Source organism: Anser anser (assembly GCF_964211835.1).
Source record: "Anser anser genome assembly, chromosome: 27".
NCBI classification, from domain to species: Eukaryota; Metazoa; Chordata; class Aves; order Anseriformes; family Anatidae; genus Anser; species Anser anser.
Genome location: NC_139748.1, coordinates 6227437 through 6249003, shown reverse-complemented (window position 1 = coordinate 6249003; position 21567 = coordinate 6227437). Strand labels below are relative to the sequence as shown.

General features: G+C 61.2%; 1 protein-coding gene across 7 annotated transcripts; it reads left to right on the top strand.

The window, feature by feature from the left end:
* Positions 1 to 921: 921 nt before the first annotated feature.
* On the top strand, positions 922 to 21508 carry PPARD (peroxisome proliferator activated receptor delta). 7 transcript variants are annotated; one of them, XM_083812374.1, is made up of 9 exons: positions 2623 to 2765; positions 4944 to 5013; positions 5503 to 5591; positions 15444 to 15677; positions 16320 to 16471; positions 17197 to 17335; positions 17789 to 17991; positions 18307 to 18760; positions 19150 to 21508. In XM_083812374.1, exons 4-9 carry the CDS (start codon positions 15542 to 15544, stop codon positions 19395 to 19397), a joined length of 1332 nt encoding a protein of 443 aa, XP_083668500.1. In that variant the 5' UTR covers positions 2623 to 2765; positions 4944 to 5013; positions 5503 to 5591; positions 15444 to 15541; the 3' UTR covers positions 19398 to 21508. The 7 variants fall into 7 exon arrangements, with proteins under 7 accessions (XP_083668499.1, XP_083668503.1, XP_083668504.1 ...); XM_083812373.1 differs by lacking the exons at positions 2623 to 2765; positions 4944 to 5013 and adding an exon at positions 922 to 988; XM_083812377.1 differs by lacking the exons at positions 2623 to 2765; positions 4944 to 5013 and adding an exon at positions 923 to 988 and having other exon boundaries at positions 18310 to 18760.
* The last annotated feature ends 59 nt before the right edge of the window (positions 21509 to 21567 follow it).

The window sequence follows — 21567 nt, the reverse complement described above, 5'->3', positions numbered from 1 at the left end:
GTCGGTGCGTGCGCCGGTGCCTCGGACTAAGAATTACCCCCTGCAGAAGGGTCAAAAGGAGAGCTCGCAGAGGTTTTGGGGACACGGTGGGTCTCTGCTCTTCCCCCTGCCTGTCCCTGAGACCGTCCCCGCACCAGTGGGGGTGTGGGGGGGTCTCCTGTGGGAAACCCGCAGCTGCCCAGGGTAACACCACCACGGGGGGGGGTTTGCAGTGGCCCAGCCACTCCCCACATGAAGGTTTAGTGGGTGACATTGGCAGCAGGGTGATGCTTGGACCAGATGATGTTGAAGGGCTTTTCCAACCTTAACGTTTCCAGCATTTTATGATTCTGTTACCAGGTCAGCAGCTCTGCCGACACCCCCCTGCCCATCATCCTTGTCCAGGGGTTGCACATTTGCAGGAATCTTTAATTACTGCATTAACGAGGGACACCGTGAGTGCTGTGCTGCTTCCTGAGCACCCGTAGCGGGCACAGAGCCCGTGTTTTACAAACACGCCGCTCATCCCAGCAGCCGCTGCTGCGGTTTGCCTTGGGCGTGAGGGTGTAAAGCCTCATCCAAGCCCTCAGCTATGGTGTGAGGGCACAAAGCTCGCCCTGCACAAAGCAGACAGCCGACGTGTCCCCAGGAGGGGCGGAAAGCGGCACACAGGGCGTGCTGGGGAGGGCAGGAGGAACCCCACAGCCCTCACCACAACCCCGCCGCCATTTTGCGCCTCCCCCCCCCCCGCCTTCCCTTCCCGGCGCGCCCCGCGCTCCGCGCCTACATTTCCCATCAAGCCCCGCGCCGCGCCCGCGCCCGCCAGGGGGCGCCGAGCGACGCGGGCGCGGGGCGGGCTTGGGCCGTTGCCGTGGCAACGCGGCCCGGACTTGCCGGCGGCGCTGATTGGCTGCGGGGCGCTGGGCCGGGCGGTGGCGTCAGGGCGGGCGGCGGTGACGTGCGGGGGCGGGGGGGGCGCCGGCGGCGGAGCTGGGGCCGGCGGCGGGAGGTGAGCCGGGGGGGGGGGGGGGGGACGTGGGGGCAAACGGGGGGCGTAGGGGGAACGGGGGGGCGTGGGGGGACGTGAGGATGTGGGGGGGAAATGGGGGGTGTAGGGGGCGTTTGGGGGACGAGGGGGTTTGGGGGGACGCGGGGGGCGTGAGGGGGACGTGAGGGTGGGGGGGGGGCATGGGGGGGTGAGGGGGAACGGGGGGGTGAGGGGGGGGGTGGGGGGGGGACGTGAGGATGTGGGGGGACGTGAGGGCTTGGGGGGGACCTGGGGGGTTTTGGGGGTGTGGGGGACGTGAGGGTGTGGGGGGGGATGTAGGGGACAAGGGGGGGTGTGGGGGGCACGGGGGGGTGTGGGGGGTGTGGGGGGTTTGGGGGACGTGAGGGTGTGGGGGGGACATGGGGGGGACCTGGGGGTGAGGGGGGGGCGTTAGGGGGGGGCGTGAGGGTTTGGGGGGGGCTGGGGGATGAGGGGGGTTTTGGGGGGTGTGAGGGTTTGGGGGGGATATGGGGGGCGGGGGGGGTTGGGGAGCACGGGGGGGGGACAAGGGGGATTTGGGGGACGTGGGGGTGTGTGGGGTGACATTGGGGACAAGGGGGGGTGTGGGGGGGTGACAGTGGGGATGGGGTGGGTGTAGGGGTGTGGGGGGGGGACGGGGGGGATGGGGTGGGTGTAGGGGTGTGGGGGGAGACGGGGGGGCACTCTGAGGGTGACAGGGCCCTGGGGGTCCCGGGGTGGGGTGGGGGGGGTAAGGATTGTGTGCAGGGGCAGCTGGGTGACATCGGGGTGCGGGCGCTGCTTCTCCTCGGGGAATCGGGGAAGAGCGAGGAGTGGGACGGGGGGGATGGGGGGGGGACGTGCTGAGGACGGGGTTGGGGGGGCGAGGATGAGGATGGGGGGGCCCGTCCCCAAGGGCAGGTGTTGAGGAGGAGCCGCCCGCTGCTTCCCGGGGCTGGGCTGCGAGGAGGAGAAGCTGGGGGCTGGGTGGCTCTGTGCCGGGGGTCCCCCCCCACCCCCCCGGGGGTCCCAGGGGGCTCGTGGGCAGCACCTCGGTGGTCACGGAGGGGGGGGGACAGAGCTGGGGGGGGGGGGCTGTGGGGTGCCCAGCTCGGGGCCAGCAGCGTGGCTTGGCCATCGGGTGGGGACCCGGCGATGCCACCCCGTGCTCTGCTCCCCTTCCCGCTGCTGAGATCCTAAATAAAGGATTTTTATCGAGGAAAAAAAATATTTAAAAAGGGCAGAGAAAGCGCAGGGGCAGCTCGTCCCCGGGGGGGGACGCGGTGCCCGAGGGGCTCAGCGCCGCGTCTGCGACCGCAGCCCAGTGCGGCGGGGCGGTGCTGGCTGGGCTGACTCCAGCTCCTAATTAGCCTAAAAAGCGCTTGTTAAAAAAAAAAAAAGAAAAAAAAAAGTCCTAGGTGAAAGGTAAAGCAGCCTGCAGAAGTAGGTGGCGGGACCTCTAAGCAAGCCCTGATTTAATTTCACCTCCTGCTTCCCTCCTTTGTTTTGTTCTTCCCACCTGCTGCGTTTTTTTCCTTCCCTGTTGGCCCCCCCGGAGCCCTGTTATTGCGAACGGGGACCCGGGGGTCACTCTGAACTGCCGTTACCTCCCCTGTGTTGTGTGCTCGGAAGGGCTTCTCGCCTTGTTGCGCTTTCAAAAGCTTCTGCGCCGCCCGACTCCACCTCAGCCGAGGTTTAACTGCCCTGGTTGTTTATGATCAGAGAGGCTCCGAGGCGTTTAGAGAAGCCAGTGAATCGGGGTTCAATCCCTATTTACGAGGTAGGTGTGTCTGAGCGTCCCTGGGTGGGAAATCGAGGCGCGGAGGTGGCTGAGGGCACAGCTTGGCTGGGGACAGGAGGGGACAGGAGGGGACAGCAGCCCTCCGCGGCGTCCCCGGAGCATGCGGCGGCCGTCGACTGCGGTGCGTCGAGTGGCTTCGGGCAGCCTCGCCGGGTAACTCGCCTCCTCCGGCCGGCCTCGGCCGCCGTCCCTTCAAAATCTGTGCCGGGAAGCCTCGTGCTCGCTGGCAGATGTCAACCGGAGGGGAAGGAGGCGGTGTGGTGAGCCCCTGGGTGCTGGGGACCCCTCTGGGCAGGGGCTGGGGCTTTTCTGGAGCCCCCCGGGCAGGACAGGGGCTTTTCTGGAGCCCCCCATGCAGGGATTGGGGCTTTGGAGCCCCCCATGCAGGGATTGGGGCTTTGCTGGGAGCCTCCTGTGCAGGGATTGGGGCATTGGAACCCCCCAGGCAGGGGCAGGGGCTTCACTGGGAGCCCCCCGTGCAAGGTTTGGGGCTTTTCTGGAGCCCCCCGTGCAAGGTTTGGGGCTTTTCTGGAGCCCCCCGTGCAAGGTTTGGGGCTTTTCTGGAGCCCCCCGTGCAAGGTTTGGGGCTTTTCTGGAGCCCCCCGTGCAAGGTTTGGGGCTTTTCTGGAGCCCCCCGTGCAGGGTTTGGGGCTTTTCTGGAGCCCCCCGTGCAGGGATTGGGGCATTGGAACCCCCCGGGCAGGGACAGGGGCTTCACTGGGAGCCCCCCGTGCAGGGATTGGGGCTTTGGAGCCCCCCGTGCAAGGTTTGGGGCTTTTCTGGAGCCCCCCATGCAGGGTTTGGGGCTTTGGAGCCCCCCGGGCAGGGCCAGGGGCTTTGCAGGCGTCAGACACGCGGGCTCAGGGCAGCACCAGCCCTGCCCGATGCAGCAGGACCGAGGGCACGGCTGCGGTCAGCCCCGTAAGTCATCCCACATCCCGCGTCTGGTTTGTGACCCACTCCTCCCTCCTCCTGCTCTCTTTTTTTTTTTTTTTTTCCGCGACTTCCCTCGCTGCCTTCAGCGGGGAATCCTTTTCCCGTGAGCTCCCCGGGGCTCCCAGGGAGGGACGCGCCGGCAGCTCCCCGCTGAGCTGGTGCAAGCGCTGCCCGTGGGCACGCCCCGGCAGTTACCTGCGAGCAGGGCAAGGTGAGCCCGCAATTCGCTCCGAATTCCCGGCTCCGCCGCGCGCTGGGAGCGAGCTCGGGGTGTGATTCCTGCGCTCCCCGTGCGTGATTCATGCGCTCGTTGACACCGTCAACTTTTGTCACCGAGTCAGGGACGGGTTTTATTGCCGGTGGAGGTGAAGAAAGCCTGCTCCTGATGCGCCAGCGGGGCTGTAATGACTTTATTACCTCCCCTCACCAGGAAGGGGAACAAAAAGCCTTGTCTTGGGTGTCTGGGAAAAACCCCTTCCGTTTCGGGGGGGGGACCTGCTGCAGCCCTAACGTCCTGCCGGTTTTATGGCCCCGCGCAGCAGAGGGCTGGGTGCTGGACCTCTGCCCCTTCACGTGGGCACGCGGTGATGCTGCGGCTCAGCCCCTTCCCTGCAGCACGGGGACAATTGCTTCCTTCAAGTTTGGTGTGTTTTTTTTTTTTATATATATATATTTTCTGTATTTCTGTTTCTGTATTTCTACTGCTCCGCGGGACAGGCGTTGTTTTACTGGCCCTCACACTCGTGCCATCCCCTGGAGGTGCCTGGGGCTGCTCGGCCACGTAGGAAATGCCCTTCATACCCACCCTAGAAGCCTCTCCAGGAGCACGAGGCTTTGAGGGGCAGAGGATTTCCTTCCTTTCTTCCTGCCATGCTGGGCAGGTGAAGCTCCGGGTGCTCGTCGCACGCGGGGTGCGCAGCACGGGGTGGGATTTGGTGCCGTGGGCTCCCCGGCGGGTGCTCGGCGGCCTCGCGGGTCTTGTTGCCCTGAAAGAGGCAGCGATAGGAGCGGGGCTTTTCCAGGGGGGTGGGAGGAGCAGCTGAGCCTGTGTCACGGCAGGGAGGGTACGCGGGTTCAAGTAGCATCATGTTCACAACATCTTTGTTTAATGCGTTAGTCCAGTTAGTCTGCATAACTGTGTCTAAAAATAGAGCATATTTTCTGTAAGTCCTCCAGGTCAGCCTCAGAAGCCGTGGTGGTTTTTGTTTTTTTTTTTTCCAGCGGTGGTCTCCTACTGCTCTCCTGTCTGAAATTAGCGCTATTCGCCACCTTAGCAGCAAAACCAGGAGGGGTGAGCTCCGTCAAATCCTCCAGTTTCAACAACCCGAGAAAGAGAGGGAGAGAGAGGTTCATTAAAATTGCAGGAACTCGCAGGCAGCCTCCTAAAGAGGGATTAAGCGAGCCGAGTAAACAAACGGCCTCGTGGCCACGCCAGCCTTTCCCAGCTGGGTCCGTGCGTTAGCATCGGCTTCGCTCGCGCACGGTGGGGGAAGTCGACCCGTCGAGGTGGCAGCCACGAGGCAGCGTCCCCGTGGGGGTCTCCCGGCTCCTAAAGCCCGAGGAGGGCTCCCGGGCGTCCCTGCAGGGACGTCGGGGGCTCCGCTCCCGCTGCCTCCCCGCGGCGCCGGGGACTCGCCCCAGCAGATGGTTGCAGCGTGCGGTAGAGGGAGCGTGTGTTTAAATTTCGGAGACGTCGCTGGATCTGTCCCAGTTCTCCCGGCGGCATAAATATCTGGCCTTTGGCGCAGCTGGGGAACTTCGTGTTGTGTTCTCTTTGCAGATTGCTTCGCTGCTCGGCTCTCCGCGCTGACATGGTAACGGGACAGGGGCTTGCACCGGCAGGCAGACGGGGACAGCTGCTGCGGAGAGGTAACCCTTCCCTTTCGCATGCCTGCCCTTCCAAAATGCTTTCTCTGTTTGTCTTTTAAAAAATTCGGGGTAGGGAAGAGCCCACGGAGGGTGACTTGCTTTCAGCAAGTTTCACTTTTGTCCGCGGGCTTAAACTTTCTCGAGTTTCTTTTTAAATCTGAATTCGGAGACTTATTCCCGTTCGGTTTCTGAACAAAATCTTTAAGGATTTTGCTTAGGAGCCTGCTGTAAGTATTGTGGTCTAATCCCGTTCCTCTGAGCCAGCTGCTGCCTTCGAAGAATAACAACTTCAAATTTGATCAGTTCGCTGGTTTTACGACTGAAATTGCTGCTCCGAGAGTGGGGAGGTCACGTGGGATGAGAGGCTGTGCTTAGGTAAATGTTCACCTACTTATCTGGACACGCGATCTGACACCGGCGCCGATAACATCGCTTGCTGCGTAACTGCCCCAGCAGCCAAAACTCCGCGGCTTACTGCAGAGCTGAAATAGTTTTGGAGGACGTGGCCCGGAGGGCTCAGCTCCTGCCCGTGGGGATGCTGACGTTCCTCGGAGTGGTCACCCCGCACCCAAACGCCGTGCCCGGCTTCTAAACCCCTGCCAGGGCGGATTTATTTCCGCTGCAACAAGCGCCTAAGGTATTTAGCTGGACGGAGATGCGGTCTTTTGTATAAGTGTCTCCTCGAGCTTGTGCAACTGTTCTGCTCCCCCTGCTCTGGCGGTCGGGGCAGGGACTTCCGAGGAACCCCGCGGTGCGTGGGGAGGGTTTTGTGACGAGCCACACGAGGCTGAGCCGATGGGGAGGCATTGTTGTACAGAACTGCTTGCTGCCGATGTTAATGGGCTCTTTCTCTCTGGGGTCTTGCCTGCTGACAAATCCCTATTTCCGTACAGTACATCGTGTCTTTTGGGGAATGGTTTATCCGTGGCTCTTGAATTTGCGAACTGGAAATCTGCAAATGTTCTTGGAGGTGGAGGGGCTGGCGTGACAGGAGGCTCACGGAGCCCTCCGGGCAGCGGGACCCGACCCGCAAAAGGTTTTTAATCGGGCGCGATGATGTCCCGGTGCTTATGGCTGAGGGGTTCTTTGCTGCCAGAACCCAGCCTGGCTCGCCCTGACCGTGCACTTCTCGAGCCGTTGGTTTATTTGTGGTTTGTGCTGGCTCCCGTGCTGATAGCCCCGGTCTGTCAGGCTGCGGAGCCGCTTTCACACGGGGCGTTGCGGAGCCGTCTCTGCTTTTCTAGAGGTGTCACTCCTCAGAGATGTACTACGTGTCACTGGCGCGATGATTTCTGAGACTGTGGGAAAGTCTAGACAAGCAGAAGTGATTTCCGTAGCGAGTATGAATGGGATTATTCTGCAGAAGAGCTATTTTCCTTTTTTTTTTTTTAATCTTACACTCCGAAATACCCTTGCGTTGGCAGAGTGCCTCGGAAATCACTTTCTCAAAGCAGGGTTTCGAGTGTAGCCATCGATGCCGGTGTGAACCCTTTTGGTCAAGGAGGTTGTGAAACACATCTTCCCCAAAACGAACGATTTTTGGATGCTGTTCACTGAGCCCTGCGTGACTGCAAGACTGCAGAAGAGAACTGACTCAAGACGGGTCTTAGTTTCGGGATGACTTCTTGAAATGCTCTGACGTTCAGTGCTGCAGTCACAGCGTCTGAAAAATGTCTGGGTCCTCCAGGACTCAGCTGAGAGCTTGTGAACGTGGGGCCGTTTGGGCCAGGTGTGTGTTGGGGTGCTGCGGATCCCCCGCACGGGTCCCGCTCTGAAGCGTGAGCTTTGAGGCTGGGGTTTTTAGGAAATCCTGCCTGAGAAGAGGTGTCGGGGTGAAAGCCCGAGCCAGAAATGTGAATGTTTCTTGTGGCGCTGGGTCGTGCCGGAGCACGCCTTTGAGGCTTGCGGATAGCATCAGGCAGATAATGCTCATGCTAACCAGAAGCTGTGCCCTCCTGAAGCGTTTTTTTGGTTTGCCCCAGTCTGGGAACTGGAACTCCGCACACAAAACGCAGAACGTGCAAGTTCAAACCCCGAGCGGAGATGTGGCATGCGACACGGAATGGTGCTGGTGGTGCAAATGGGCAGGTGAGCTCTCCTGCCTGAGCCGATAGGGGTTTTTATTTTTATTATTTTGATAATCTGTTAAGACAAACTTCGCTGTGAAACGTACTGCTGCTAATGAAAGTCTCGTCAGGAAAGGTTTTGTCGTGCTGAAGAAGGGACGGGTGAGATGGCTTCAAAATAACCGAGGTTTGCTGCAGCCACCTCAGTGACGGAAACCCAGGCTTAACTCTCTGTCCTGGCTGATTTTTAGAACTTTTTTTTTAAATGCAAGTCCAAATATCGTCTTAATGCAAATCTGAAATGTTTCTGAAATCCCCCAATCTGCTTTCTACCTCTACGTTAATTATATGGATGCTGCCAGAGCTGTTGGACCATGGAAACTGTCCGCCCCGTGGGTGGTCAGGGACCCACGTGCCATAAAGCCATGGGTTCTCGTGTCTGCGGGGCAGGCGTTGTGCTGTGGGACTTGGGGACACTGGGGGCTCTGGCAAAGAGCTGTCGGTGAGCACGAGCTCGGGGTTGGAGCTGGCTGTCGGGAAGCGGTGGCGGTGGTGGTCTCGCTTCAGATCTCTGCTTCTCCTTCTGCTGGTGCCCAGGACGTGAGGGTGTTAGGAGAGGTGCTGATGCTTTGCTCCAGTGTTTTGTTTCCTAGGGGCTGAGGCAGGAATCCAAAGGGACAGGAGCACGCCGAGGTCCTCTCCCCGGCGGGGCTGTCCTGCCGGGACCGCGTTTAGTCGCTGCTCGCATCGCTGCCGAAAACGCAGGGAAACCTCCGTCCCTCCGGCCGGCTCTTGCTGCGTGAACGTGGCCAAAAATAGTAAGGAAACACAGTTCTGCTCCGAATTCCTGAGAGGGTGTTGAACTAGTTTGTTACACAAAGTTATCTTAACGCTCTCTGGAGTTGTCCATGAGGAGACAGAGGCAAGCTCGGATTTACTCCTCGTTCCCTGCTCCGCGTTCGAAGGAGAGGTGAAGCGAAGGTTTGTTCTGTTCCAGCGCGTGCGTTCCCAGCCCCTGCTGAATCATCTGAACTCGTGCCTGGGCATAATCGCTCACTGTCAGCTGCGTCCTGGGATCAGGGCTGAATGCCTGGTGCCCGGGATATTTTGCTAAGGTCTACAAAACACGTAGCGCGTTTCTGGGAGCCCGAGTGTAAGCACAACAAACTTACAGCCTGGTAGATTTAGCCCGGGGGATCTCAGCCGCTGCGAAGAGGAGGGGGTTTGGTAACGTTTTGGAGGTTTGGTGACGTTTTTGAGGGTGATTCCTGGATTTGGGAGCTCTGGCCACCTGGCACTGGGGCTTCCTGGCCTCTTGGGTATTTGGCTCCTGCCGACAGGCTGCCCGCGTGTGCCTGTGATTCAGAGCAGTGGATGCCCTGGCCTGCTGCCGCGTTTCTGCTGTTCCCCCGTCTCTTTTCCAGGGATCTGATTGCCCCGGGGGTGACGCTCGCTGGTGTCCCGGTGACATTGAGGCTTTGGGAAGAACCACGCCAGGCTCGGGCGCGAGGTGTTCCCACGAGTCAGGCACTCTGACTCCAGGGTTAGCGGTGGCACCGCGCTCCGCTTGCTTTTTTCCTGGTTTTCCCTTTAAACGTTGCTCTGAGCCCGTGCCCGCTGTTTTCCTCGGGAAGCCTTGTTGCTGTTCCCTCCCTGTCAGCCGTGTTCTATAATTACTGATGTTCCCGAAACCAGATCCTCCCACGTGGCCTGCTCCGCTTCGGGGGGACGAGGGCTCTGTAAGCAAACCCAGCGCCCTGGAGCGACGCGCGGGGGGCTCGGGGGCTCAGAGAGCCCCAGCTTCCAGCAGGTCGACGGGCTCCGAGCCGCCAAACTTCTCTCCTTTCGGGATGGTGAAGGGGAACGCTTCCCAGGCGGCTCCTCTGCACTTCCAGGGAGGCAGCAGGGATGTGGAAGGCAGCGCCTGCCCGCTGGGCGACGTTGTGCTGGGCACCGGCTCCGTATGGAGCTGGGACAGGGCCGTGGGGTCGGGGTCTCTTGCTGGCACCTAACCCTCTGAGCTGCCTCGTGTCTCCCCCCAGCAGCGCTTGAAGGCCGCGTGCCGAGCTCGAAGCGCTGTCCCCAAAGCACCGTCCTCGCGGGGGGGACAGCCCCAGGCAGGAGGGGGAACGCATCGCCCAGCATCGGCATCGCAGGAAGGGTCGGGCCGCCTCCGCTGTGCCCTGCCGGGAGCTGGGACGGGCCTCTCTCATTACCGGACTTAACGATCTTCTCAAATGGCACCGCGTCTGTGCAGTTTCCAGTGCCGAGCAGCCCCCGGCGGTGTCACCTTTCGGGTACCTGCTTGTTTCCTGGCTGCCGTCCTCGGCCCGGCCCGGCCGGCCACGCGCACCCCCTGCCCCTGCCTGCTCCGGGCTGTCCTGAGCTGACAGCAAAACACAACCGTCGGTTGGCACTTGCCAGCCCGAGCCCTGCCAGTTTGTTCGCTGAAAGCCCTCCTGGAAACGCTTCATATGGGAATGTGCAGGGGGAGGAGAGGGTCACGAGCAGCGCGGCACGCTGGGCCGGGGGCGGGCGGGCGAGCGTGACTGGGAACAGGTGTCCGAATCCGTACCACGGGAATAAACAATGACGCTTGGCACCGATGTCCAAAACATGCCGTCTCTGTGAGCTAATGCAGCGAGGAAAGGACCGGGAAGGAAGCGCTGCAGGACCCAGTTAGCATGATTTTGGATGACGGAGGAAATAGAGGTACGGGGGGCGGCAGGAGCTGCTGAAGGTCACGGAGCAGAACTTCGGGGAAGAGCTCGAGACCGTCGCCCTTTTTGTGGAAGAGAGCTGCAGATCCTGGCTCGTCCGAGGCTGAGGAGAGCCAGGAGTGTAGGGCTGAGCCCTGCAGGAGCATTAACCCTCTTCCAAAGAAAACCCAGTGCCGGTGAGAAAGCAGGAAGCTCCTTTCAGATCAAAATGTGATCTAGTTTTTTTGGGGGACGATTGCGGCGCAAAAAGAGAAGGATCCAGCGAGTTTCATAACTCTCCGACTTTTTTTTTTTTTTTTCTCAGTGGCCAGGAAGTGGATGAGTTCAAACACGCAGGCGACGTGTGATTCATATTGGCAAGCCTGGCCGCTCGAGGCAAGCGAGGGAACCTCCTGCGCTCCTCCGTCGCGTGTTCCCGAGTAATTAGCAGCACGGCGGTAATAGCAGCTCGGGCAGCACCCTGCTGCTGCCTCGGCTGGGCTGGCGCTTGGTGAAAAGCAACCTGCAGTGAGGACAAGGGGCTGGACATCTGCAGCGTCGGAGCAGATGCTTTAATTTCTCTCAGGCCCCGAGTAGCAGTGCTGGCCAGGGCCGGGTGCCGCGGCGCGGGGCGAAGGTTTCTTCCCCGCCAGCTCCAGTAGTTCACTTCTGCACGGAGCTGCCTGGCGGCCAAGGCTTCTGAGTAAGGGAGGAAACGCTGGGGTAGTAAGCGCTGCCGAGATCTCGTTAGCTAATGAATAGGTGCGTCGGTCTTTCAGGAACAAAAACAAAACACGTTTTCATTGTTTGTCTCTGTGGATTTTTTGCACTTAGTTACCTTTCCTGTGTTGCAGCGTCTGCTGAGCTCTTATATGGCTTTTATTAGGAGTAGCTGACGTGCAGGAGGGGGAACAGAAACTGGTACTCGATCAGCAGATACCCGAAGTGGTGACACAACCCAAGGGATGTCTGCAAATAATGGCCAATGAACAACCACCACATTTTTTTACGGATTCAGCTCCGTTTTTTGGTATATTTGATGTGTGCTCCATGTCACAGAAAATGCTGCTGTCCGGTGCCAAATGCACAACCAACAGAATCCTTCCGAAGGGATTCACTTCTGTTGACTGTGAATTTGTCTGATGTTTTCATCCAGATGAACAAAAACACGAGCCAGAAGTGCTTCCGTGGTAAATCGGTCTCCTTTCGCACTTCCTGGTCGCCTCCCTTAGGGTAACTCGAACAACTTCGAGTGGATCAACCTTGTGACCTGTCCCTTGGGAGGTTGGGACGTTTTTTGGCGCTCTGCTTTGCCTGGAAACTTCCCTCTTCCAGGGAGGAGCCTCGTCTGGCGACACTACAACAGGGACTTGTCGGGGAGCTGCCTCCCACCCCGTCCGTATAAAAATATTAGAACCGAATGTGCCCTCCCCTGGAGGGGAACCGGGCAGGAGTCCTCCCCACCCCAGCGAGCGTGTCGAAATGACTTCTTCTTTGAAACTACACCTGTTTGAAAGATGACGTCCTTCTAATTATGAGCACTTCCTCGCTCCCTCGGTGGCTGCCAGCGCCCTGGTGTCCGTGTCGCAGCGCACGTCCCCTCCTTGCTGATGCTTCGCTCCACGGGCAGCCGCGTAACAGCGGCCGCGTCGCCCCGCCAGCCCTGCCCCGCACCAGCCACCGGGCACTGGGCGCTTCCTGGCTCGTGTGTCAGCTTCTGCTGTCTCTGAACGTAGCTCTGAGCCTTAAATGCCGATTTGCTGCCAGGAGCTGCCTGGCCAAAAGCATGCAAGTACCCCGTGCTGAGGAAGACGCGGGTCCTGACCAGCTCTGGAGAAGCGCTGCCGTCAGGCACTGGGTCCGTGCTGCACATGAGGCTGGAGATTTGTCTCCTCTTAACCGTGCAAGCCCTGGCGTGCCAGCTTTTTTTTTATTTTTTTTTAAGCTATTTCCCCCTTGTCTTGTGCGCCACGCTTCTTCCCCGCGTTCCTGCCGTGTCATTCCGCCTGGCAGAGGGCTCGGCTCCGGCTTCTGGTAAAGAAAAACTTGGTGCCGGCGCTGTTGGCAGCGTGGGAGCCGCGAGGGGGACACCCGGCAGCGTCTGCCCGAGCGCAGAGCCTTCGTGCACAGCAGCCGGCCCAACGTCCCCCGGCTGCCAAAGCTTTGAACGGCGTTGGGCCAAGGCAGAGCAAGCCACGAGGTGCTCGCCCTCTTGCTCGTTCCCATCCTGTGGGAAGAGGAAGGGAAACAGATTTGCCCGATTTTCCGGAGAAGCTTAGGAAGGAATTCGCAGTGCCTGTCCCCGTTTCCATCCTCGCTTTCCATCGCTGCTCCCGTCACGGCTGCCAGATGGAAAAAGGGGGCGGCTGCGCCGGGCAGGAATCTCTGCCCCACTCCTGCTCGTGCGCCGTGATGGACCGGGGGCAGGTTTAGCCCAGGGAAGGAAACCTCCTCGTTCCTTGCCCTGCCTGGAGACGCGGAGGCACCGAGCTGCAGGGAGCTCCTGGAGGTGAGAAGGGCCCTTTGGGGCACCCTCTGCCCTCCGCACAGCCGTCCCTGGTGCCGTCCCACAAAGGTGTGGGGCTGGGCAGGGTCCGCACCCTCTGTCCGTGCTCCGACCCCAAACCACGGGGCTCGCAGGGGAGCTGGCACGGCTCTTTTGCGCTCGCCGCTGTAATCCTGTGCAAACACTTCCAGTCCTCAAAGGCTCGCCTTTGTTCGGGCTGGCAGGAGGGAAGGGAGGGAATCTCCCCGGTGTCTGGGGCTGAATAAAGCATCCCGGAGGCTGGCACGGTTGTTTGCTCTCTGCACGTGCCGCAAGAATCCAGCGCTAAAAGGAATCAAGCAAGCTTTTTTGCTGATTTTGATCAAGGCAGTGCTGGTTTGTTCTTTATACCAAGCTCAACGTGTCCAGCTGAAAGAAACTAAAGGCTCGGCGGTCTCCTCATGGAGCCAGGTTTGGCCGCTGCCCCATCCCGCAGGGGCCTGGGGTCCGCACGTCCCCTGCAGCCACGCAGAGGCCTGGCCCCTGCCTGCCTTTCCCCGGGCTGCGGCTGCCCGGCCTTTCATCTGCTGGAGGCAGGGGGTGCAGCCGGCCGGGTGGAATTAATCCCTCTCCCCCCCTCCTCTGCCTCTATCGCCGTTGTTTGGAAAACAGGGGAACGGCTCTGGGAAAGGCAGGTGTGCAAACAGCTCCCGCAGCTCCCCTCTGCCCAGGCCCCTCTGCTCTTGGCCTGCGAGAAGATATTAAAACAATAAATTTAGAGCTTTCTGGCGAGAGCTTTCCTCCTGCTGGCTCTCCAGCCGCTCTCGAAGGCTGGGACCTGAGTCCTTGCCCTTCCCCTGGCACCCTTGCCCGCACGGCGCACCGTCCTTTGGGGTTGCTTTGGTGGCTCGCGGGGTGCGAGGCCCTGCATGGCCCCGGCGTGCCGGGGACGCAGCCGGAGAACTGAGTCCCTGCGGGGCCGAGGAGGCGAAGCAGAGACTACGTCCTCAAAGGGTTTAAGTGCTTGCCTCTCCTGATGGATGCCAGAGCCAAAGGAAAGCTAATGACAAGCTCAGTAAGGTGCTGCTGGCTGTGTTTTCCGCTGGAGGCTGGTTCCTCCTGCCGCAGCCTTCCCCCGCTGACTGCCGTGCCGGGCAAAAGCATTTTCCTGATGTTTGTGCGTTTATATAGAGCCTTAAAAAAGGTCCGGCTCGTTACCCTCCGCCTCTGACGAATAGGTTTGCCTGCCTGGATGCCCTGCCCCACGTGTGAGCGGCGGCCAAGGGTAACAGAGCCCGTGAGAGGTGCCTCAGCGCTGCCCGGGAGGCGCGGGCAGGGAGCGCTGCGCTCGGTCGAGCCCCCTGCCCCTGTCCCCGCTCCTCGAAACGGAGCCGGGTGCGACCTCGGGCCCCGTGGCTCCGAATTCGCGGCGAGGTGTCCCCGGGCCGCGGTCCTGCGGCGGCTCCTGCGGGTGCCCGTGCTGCTGGCTCGGCAGCGTGTCGATGTCCGGCCTCTCCTTCGGGGGGGTTCGTCCTCCCCTTGGGGTCACAGCCACGCGTGGTCGTGGGGTGCCCTCGTGCAAGAGCCCTGCAGGCGGCTTACACGGGGAGCAGGCGCGAGGATGCCCCAGGAGCTGAACTGGTGTCTGTTAATCGAGGCTCCGTGGAAATAGAGCAACGGATCCTGCGCTTTGTGATAGCTCCTGGAAGGAAATGGCTGCAGCTCTGCACCGGCCGTGCAGGAGCAAGAGTCAGGGCTGGAGGCAGAGGCGCTGCGACGCGGCACCGGGCGAGAGCCGGCTGGGCTCGGGGCGCGGGGAACGGCCCGGCCTCGGCACCCGCGGCACGGCGCTCGCGATGGACGAGCACAAACAAGGAGAGGAAACATGGGGGGGGGGGAAAGGGGCCCGTGGCCATCCTCCCACAGGAAGCCCCGGATTAGGACAGGGCTGGGCCGTGCAGCCGGTGCGATCGCGCTGCCGGACCCCGCGGCTGAGCTCGGCCCAGCGGCTCTTGGCAGGGCAGCCGGGGCTGGTTACAACGCGATGAGTGAAAACAAACACCAGCGCCGTGACGGGAAGGAACGGCGGGGCAGGGGCCGGCAGGAAGCCGTCCGTCTCGCAGACGGCTCGCGTGGGTCTGGGGTTTTTTGGCCACCGCGCCGAGCCCCGCTCCTGCCCCCGTCAGCCGCTGTCCTCGCCCCGTTGTCAGGCTGAGGGTGGATCCTGAAGCCGAAAAATGAAAGGTCCTGATCTTTCTGCTAGCGGTGGCTCTGCCAAACCTCGGCCTTGGCTGCCACCGGGACACTGCCCAGGGCACTGGTGGCTTCAGGGGATGTTGCCCGGGGCAGCATCTCCGCTGCGGGACCCGCAGGGCAGGGAGCACCGGCCCCGGGTTCCTGGTTTGTGTCCCAGGATCTGTCTGCTGGGCTTTGAACACGATCCCAGCGAGGTTTCGCTTCCCTGAGCCCTGCAGAGCACCAGAGAAAAGCCCCGGGAGGTGGGGGGGGGGGGTGCTGCTTGTCTCCCTGGATAAGATGAAGCAGAGCAGGGCTGCTGTGGCAGCTCCTGCGCCTGACGCCGTGCCTCTCCCCCTGTCCGCAGGCTAGCGCACCAGCCTGGCAGGGTCCATCTCGGCTAGACGCGGATGATGCCAGAGCTATGACAGGGATTGCAGTCTTGGCACTGAGGGGTGATCGATTATGGAACAACTACAGGAGGAAGTACCTGAGGTCAGGGAAGAGGAGGAGGAAGAGGAAGAGGCAGTGATGGTGGCCAGCGGAGCCTCAGACCCAAGTGCAGGACCAGACAGCTCGCTGCCTTCGAGCAGCTACACAGGTGAGTGGAGCCCCGGGAGGATCCAGGCTGCAGCCACGTCCTCCAGACAGCGTGCTCAAGGCAAAGGGCACCGGGTCTGCACGCGAACGGGGCTTGGCTCGGTTTAATTTCCTCCGTTTGTGAAATAATTCATTGAGGGCCAAGTTATGGAGAAGTATTTCTTTCTCTGCGGTCACCGCACAGCCGCTGGCAGCAGGCTGGGAGGTGGCAACGAGGCCAGGAGGGGAAGGTTGTGCCCCGGAGGGTGCGAGGGGGAGAGGGGAGGGCTCCCGGGGTGCCTGAGAACCCTTCCCTGGCTGCTCCTGGAAATCCTGGGTGCAAACCGATCGTAGGAGCTGGGAGAGAAGTTTCGTTGTTCCTGTGCCAGCCCTGTGCCAGCTGCCTGGCAAATCTGCTGGTGGGATTTCGCTGCCTAAACATGAATGCCAGAGGAAGAAATCAGAGCTGATGTGGAGTCTCCTCGCTGCTGGGAACACTTGGCTCTATACAGGGCACCAGCCTGTGCCCAGTGCCTGATCTCAGAGGTTAACTGCCCGAGCGACGGGCTGGGAAGCGCTGGAAGTCCCTCCAGCCACGGGGTTAGATGTGATGCTGTGCTTGTGGCTACTGCACAACAGGCTGCCTCCCCTCGTGTGTTTGCAGACCTTTCACAGAGCTCCTCTCCCTCCCTGTCGGACCAACTGCAGATGGGCTGCGAGGAGGCGGCCTCGGGAGCGCTGAACGTGGAGTGCAGGGTCTGCGGGGACAAAGCCTCGGGGTTCCACTACGGCGTGCACGCCTGCGAGGGCTGCAAGGTGCGTCCGCCCTGCAGGGGCTGGGATCGGCAACAGCGAGCAGAGCTGAGAGCCTGGGGAAGAGCGGTGGCTCTTCGGGCAAGCAGGTCCTCGGCAAAGCAGGGATGCGGGATGAAATGGCTAAAAAAATCGCTTGCAACCTGCCCAGAGAGCGGACAGGCAGGCACACAAACGCTGTCCTGAAGGAGGCGGCTGAGACGTGTACGACCCAAATCTCACTGCGTCGTGCTTTACTTTGTAAGGCAAATCCTCCTGTCCGCGTGGGGACTCCGGCTTTGCTTTTCAAGATGCTGGCTGTGCTGCGGACCAGCAGCGAGCTGCCTGCTTGTCCCCTGGGACCGCTGGCCGCAGCTTGGCTCTGCCTCTGAAATTCTTTCCCCCACAGCAGATGCCAGCGGGGCTGCGTTAGCGGCCCGGGCCCTGCCAGACATTCCTGCGGGCCCGCAGCCCGCTCCTCCATCCCTCCCTGCTGGCTGCCCGCAGTATCACACGCCCGGCTCCCGGTGTGCTTCCTCCTCTGCAGCCCCCTTCTCCCACCACCACACCACCTCTCCTTGTGGTCGAGGCTCTGCTTGCGCTGAAAATACCCGGTGGAGGAGGAGGGGGCTGAGCCTCTGTGAGGCCGCTGGGGATAATAAATCAGCCCGGCCCCGAAACACGGGTGCTAATGCCGCTGTTCCCTTGTCCCCCTGCTCCGCGTCACCCCGTGCGCTGCCTGCTCGCAGGGCTTCTTCCGCCGGACAATCCGCATGAAGCTGGAGTACGAGAAGTGTGAGCGGAGCTGCAAGATTCAGAAGAAGAACAGGAACAAGTGCCAGTACTGCCGCTTCCAGAAATGCCTCTCGCTGGGCATGTCACATAACGGTGAGTGGCACCCTTGTCCCCAGGCCTGCCCACGGGAGCTTCCTCCCGGGGATTCACACGGGGAGGCCAGATGGAGCTCGCTTCATCCCGTGGCTCTTTTTTTTGCCAGGGAATCATCTTCTTTGAAGCCCAGTGCTTCGGGCTTTTGTCTCTTTCATCCGTGCCTTCCCTACAAGAAGGGGCTCTTTGTTCCTGCCGTGCAGGCCGGCCGGTGGCACAGGGCTCTTCCCTCCAGGTTGGCCCAGCAGGAACTGTGCACTCAGATTGCTTTCCTGTGGCTGGGATCTTTAAACCTGAGGCGTAACCGTCCTGTTCCTGGCCGAGCCAAAGTGTTTATGTGGGAAGAAGCAGGGCTTGCGAGAGAACCCAGATGAGCAGGGATGGGAGCCCAGCGTGGGGCTGTGCTGGCGTGGGTAGCGGTGCTGGCGGGCTCACTGGTTTTGCTCCTCGCAGCGATCCGCTTCGGCCGCATGCCGGAGGCAGAGAAGAGGAAGCTGGTGGCGGGGCTGACGGCGAGCGAGATCAGCTGCCAGAACCCGCAGGTGGCCGACCTGAAAGCTTTCTCCAAGCACATCTACAACGCCTACCTGAAAAACTTCAACATGACCAAAAAGAAGGCGAGAGGTATCTTGACCGGGAAGGCCAGCAGCACCCCAGTAAGTTCCCCCCCCAGGGCAAACGGGGCTGGCCGCAGCCGGTGCGGGGGGCTCTTCTCTGGGCGAGGACGTGCGCCTCGCTCCTGCTGTCGCTATTGCACGTGCACCACTTCCCAGCTGCAGCTCCGTGGGCTCTGCACGCCCTGCCCTCGCTGCTTTGCACACTTGTGTGGGTGTGTGTGGGTGCTGTTTGCCTGGGCCCCTCAGCCCCAGCAGGAGAAAACAGCGAACGGACAGGCAAATGCAGGTGTCCTGGGCAGGGCTCGTAGCTCAAGTCCCAGTGGCAGGTTCCTGACCGCTTGCTTCTCTTTCAAGCAGCCTTTTGTGATCCACGACATGGACACCTTGTGGCAAGCGGAGAAGGGGCTGGTCTGGAAGCAGCTGGTGAACGGGATTCCCCCCTACAAGGAGATCGGGGTGCACGTCTTCTACCGCTGCCAGTGCACCACGGTCGAGACCGTGCGGGAGCTCACCGAGTTCGCCAAGAGCATCCCCAGCTTCGTAGGCCTCTACTTGAATGACCAAGTGACTTTGCTGAAGTACGGGGTGCACGAGGCCATCTTTGCCATGCTGGCCTCTATCATGAACAAGGATGGGCTGCTGGTGGCCAACGGGAACGGCTTTGTGACCCGCGAGTTCCTGCGTAGCCTGCGCAAGCCCTTCAACGAGATCATGGAGCCCAAATTCGAGTTTGCTGTGAAGTTCAACGCGCTGGAGCTGGATGACAGCGACCTGTCTCTGTTTGTGGCTGCCATTATCCTGTGTGGAGGTGAGCGGGTGCTCTCGGCCCTGCGGGAGTCGGGAAGAGCCCTCCCGAACCGAGGGGGCCGGGGAGGGCTGGGCTGCTGCTTCAGCAGGGGTTTTGCTGGCTGACATCAGTCAGGGGGGTCTTCGGGGAGCAGGAGAAGACCTGAATAGTTCTGACACCAAAAATTCTCCGTGGCGGCGATGCCAGGCACGCCGGGACCAGGCGCCATCCCTTTCTCACAGGCTGCTGCGGGACACGTGCTCCGCGGGCACGCGTTTTTCCCCTTGTCTGGTTGACCGGGTTGCAGTCCCTGTGGGTGGGTTTCAGTCCCCATCGCCGCGCCTCCAGGAGCAGCGTGTGCTTCGGAGGGCCACCCCGTAACGGCCCGCTGCCGTGCTTCCTCTCCGCAGACCGTCCTGGCCTGATGAACGTGAAGCAGGTGGAGGAGATCCAGGACAACATCCTGCGGGCGCTGGAGTTCCACCTGCAGTCCAACCACCCGGACGCCCAGTACCTCTTCCCCAAGCTGCTGCAGAAGATGGCCGACCTGCGGCAGCTGGTGACGGAGCACGCCCAGCTGGTGCAGAAGATCAAGAAGACGGAGACCGAGACCTCTCTGCACCCGCTTCTTCAGGAGATCTACAAGGACATGTACTGAGGACCTGTTATTTATGAGAATGAAGCCATGGATTCCCAGCGGGACTCTTTGTACAAAAACAAAGAAAACCTTTCCCCACGTCTTCCGTTTCTTCTACTGGAAACTCTTTTTCTACACGACCCCAACGTACGGTACACAGGGCAGGACGCCGTAAGGTTTCGCAGCCGCCACCTGGTAGGCCGGGGGGCTTCCGTTAACACACACTAACGAAATTTAGAGGCAAACCCTAAGCTACCGTTTCCGTTACTGCGGCCCTGCTCTTCAGCTGCTCCCCGGGGGCCCCTGGAGCGGCCGGACGGTTCACACGGCGAGGACAGCGGGGTTCCTGCGGCAGCCTGGGGACAGCGGGGTTGCTCCGGTTGTTCAGAGGCCCGAGCGTGGTGCGGTCGTCGAGCAGGGCCAGCAGCAGCACTTAGAGCGTGTCGTGGTTGTCTTTTTTTGTATTGCACTCCGAAGATGTGGTCCTGAGCCTAGGACAGCGTCACGAAAGGAAGTTTCTCTCTTTTCCCAAAGAAAAACCAGAGTGTTTGAAGACGGGTACAGCTGTCCTCACAGCGCCCTCACTGTGCCCCCAGTGCCCCCGCCCCAGAGGAACCTGCCCCTCAGCACCCCCGTGTGAAGAGGGAGGGACGCGGAGAAGGGAGGGAAGGGTTTGACCCACAAAAATCCACCTTTGGAGCAGAGGCCAAGGTCTCTCTGCTTCCCCGGGCCGTTCGGCGCAGACCTCAGTTCCAAAAATGTCTGCACGGGGCCAGGGCCAGGTCTGGAGCTCTGCAGGGTTGGGAGGAGGCAGCAGGGCTCGTGCCTTGTCCTGCAGCTCCCTTCCCAACCTCCCTGCGAGCACCAGAGCGAGCAAAGCCCCCGGCAGCACCAGCACCGGGAAAGTCACGGCCAGCCCGCAGAGCCCGGCACGGCGAGGGGACGTTTACTGGGACGCGGGAAGGGAGCACGGGGCAGCCCCGGCTGGGAGGCGCCACAAAGGGCTGGGATCTGACGATCCCGCTCTCTCCGGGCTGCGGGACCAGCAGGGCAACCCTTCGAGGGGGGAAGAGCAGCGTTCGGGAGAGCAGGAGGTGGCTGCAGCCCAGCCTGGTGTTGCTGCTGCCTAACTGCGTGGCCTTCGGCCCCTCTGCTGATGGCCGTGCCTCAGTTTCCCCTGCTTGGGGAAGGGAGCCACACCGTCACCTGCCCTCCGCTCCGAGCGGGAACCTGAGGATTAATAAGCGCATTGGTTGCAACGAGCTTTGCAGCTCTAACACGCAGCATAAATGCCAAGTATTCACCAAAGGCGAGGGAGAGGGCGGATGCTCACGGGGCGCTGTGCCGGGGAAGTCCCCCCTGCCCTCCGCCGACGTCCCCCTGAGCGAGGGGACGGCTTCGGGCTCCGTGCCCTGCCCAAGCCCCGAGCCGCTCGGGGGCTTCGCCTCGCACCTTGCCACAGCTGCAGCCAAACGCCGCGGTGCTGCCCGTGCCCGGGACCCGGCGTGGGTGCTGCGTCTCCCGAGAGGCAGCGCTGACCTGCCCGCGGCACCCCCTGCGCCCCGAGCAGCCTTATTCCAATACTGATAATCCCACGGGGGGGGGTGCGGGAGCGGATGAATCAATTTTTGTTTTCCTCCTCTTCAGGGTAGTGGATTTCCCTGGTGCAATAATTCCTTCAAAACCCCAAGGGGAAGAGCGCTGGGCTTCCCCTCCGCGCCGCGGGGCTGGCAGGTCCCAACCCCCCCCCCCCTCGCTGCCGCCCTCGGGCTCCTCGCCGTGCCTCGGTTTCCCTGCCCGCAGCCTTCCCGGCCCCTTCCCGTGTCCCTACCTCGCAGGGGAGTTGGGAATTACCGTTTCTAAAGCACTTTGAAGTCCTCTGGGGAAGGCACCGGAGATACACGCCGCACCCAGCCCGGGGGATTTGGCCCCAGAGCCCCCCGGTGCGCCCGGGACTCGCGTGCTCATTACCTGGGGAGCTTTTTCCTCTTCCCCCCCCTCCTGGCAGTTTAACAACCCTCAAACTGAAATGTATATTTTTGCTAGAAGTACAAGCCTCCAAGTGTTTTTAATAATATAAATAGTGTCCGCGAACTGACTTGACTTTAAATAAATCGGAACTAAATATTTAAGAACCTTTGAGCAGCCAGCCCTTCTTTGCAGGGTTTCTCTTGGGCCCTCGGGGGGGGGG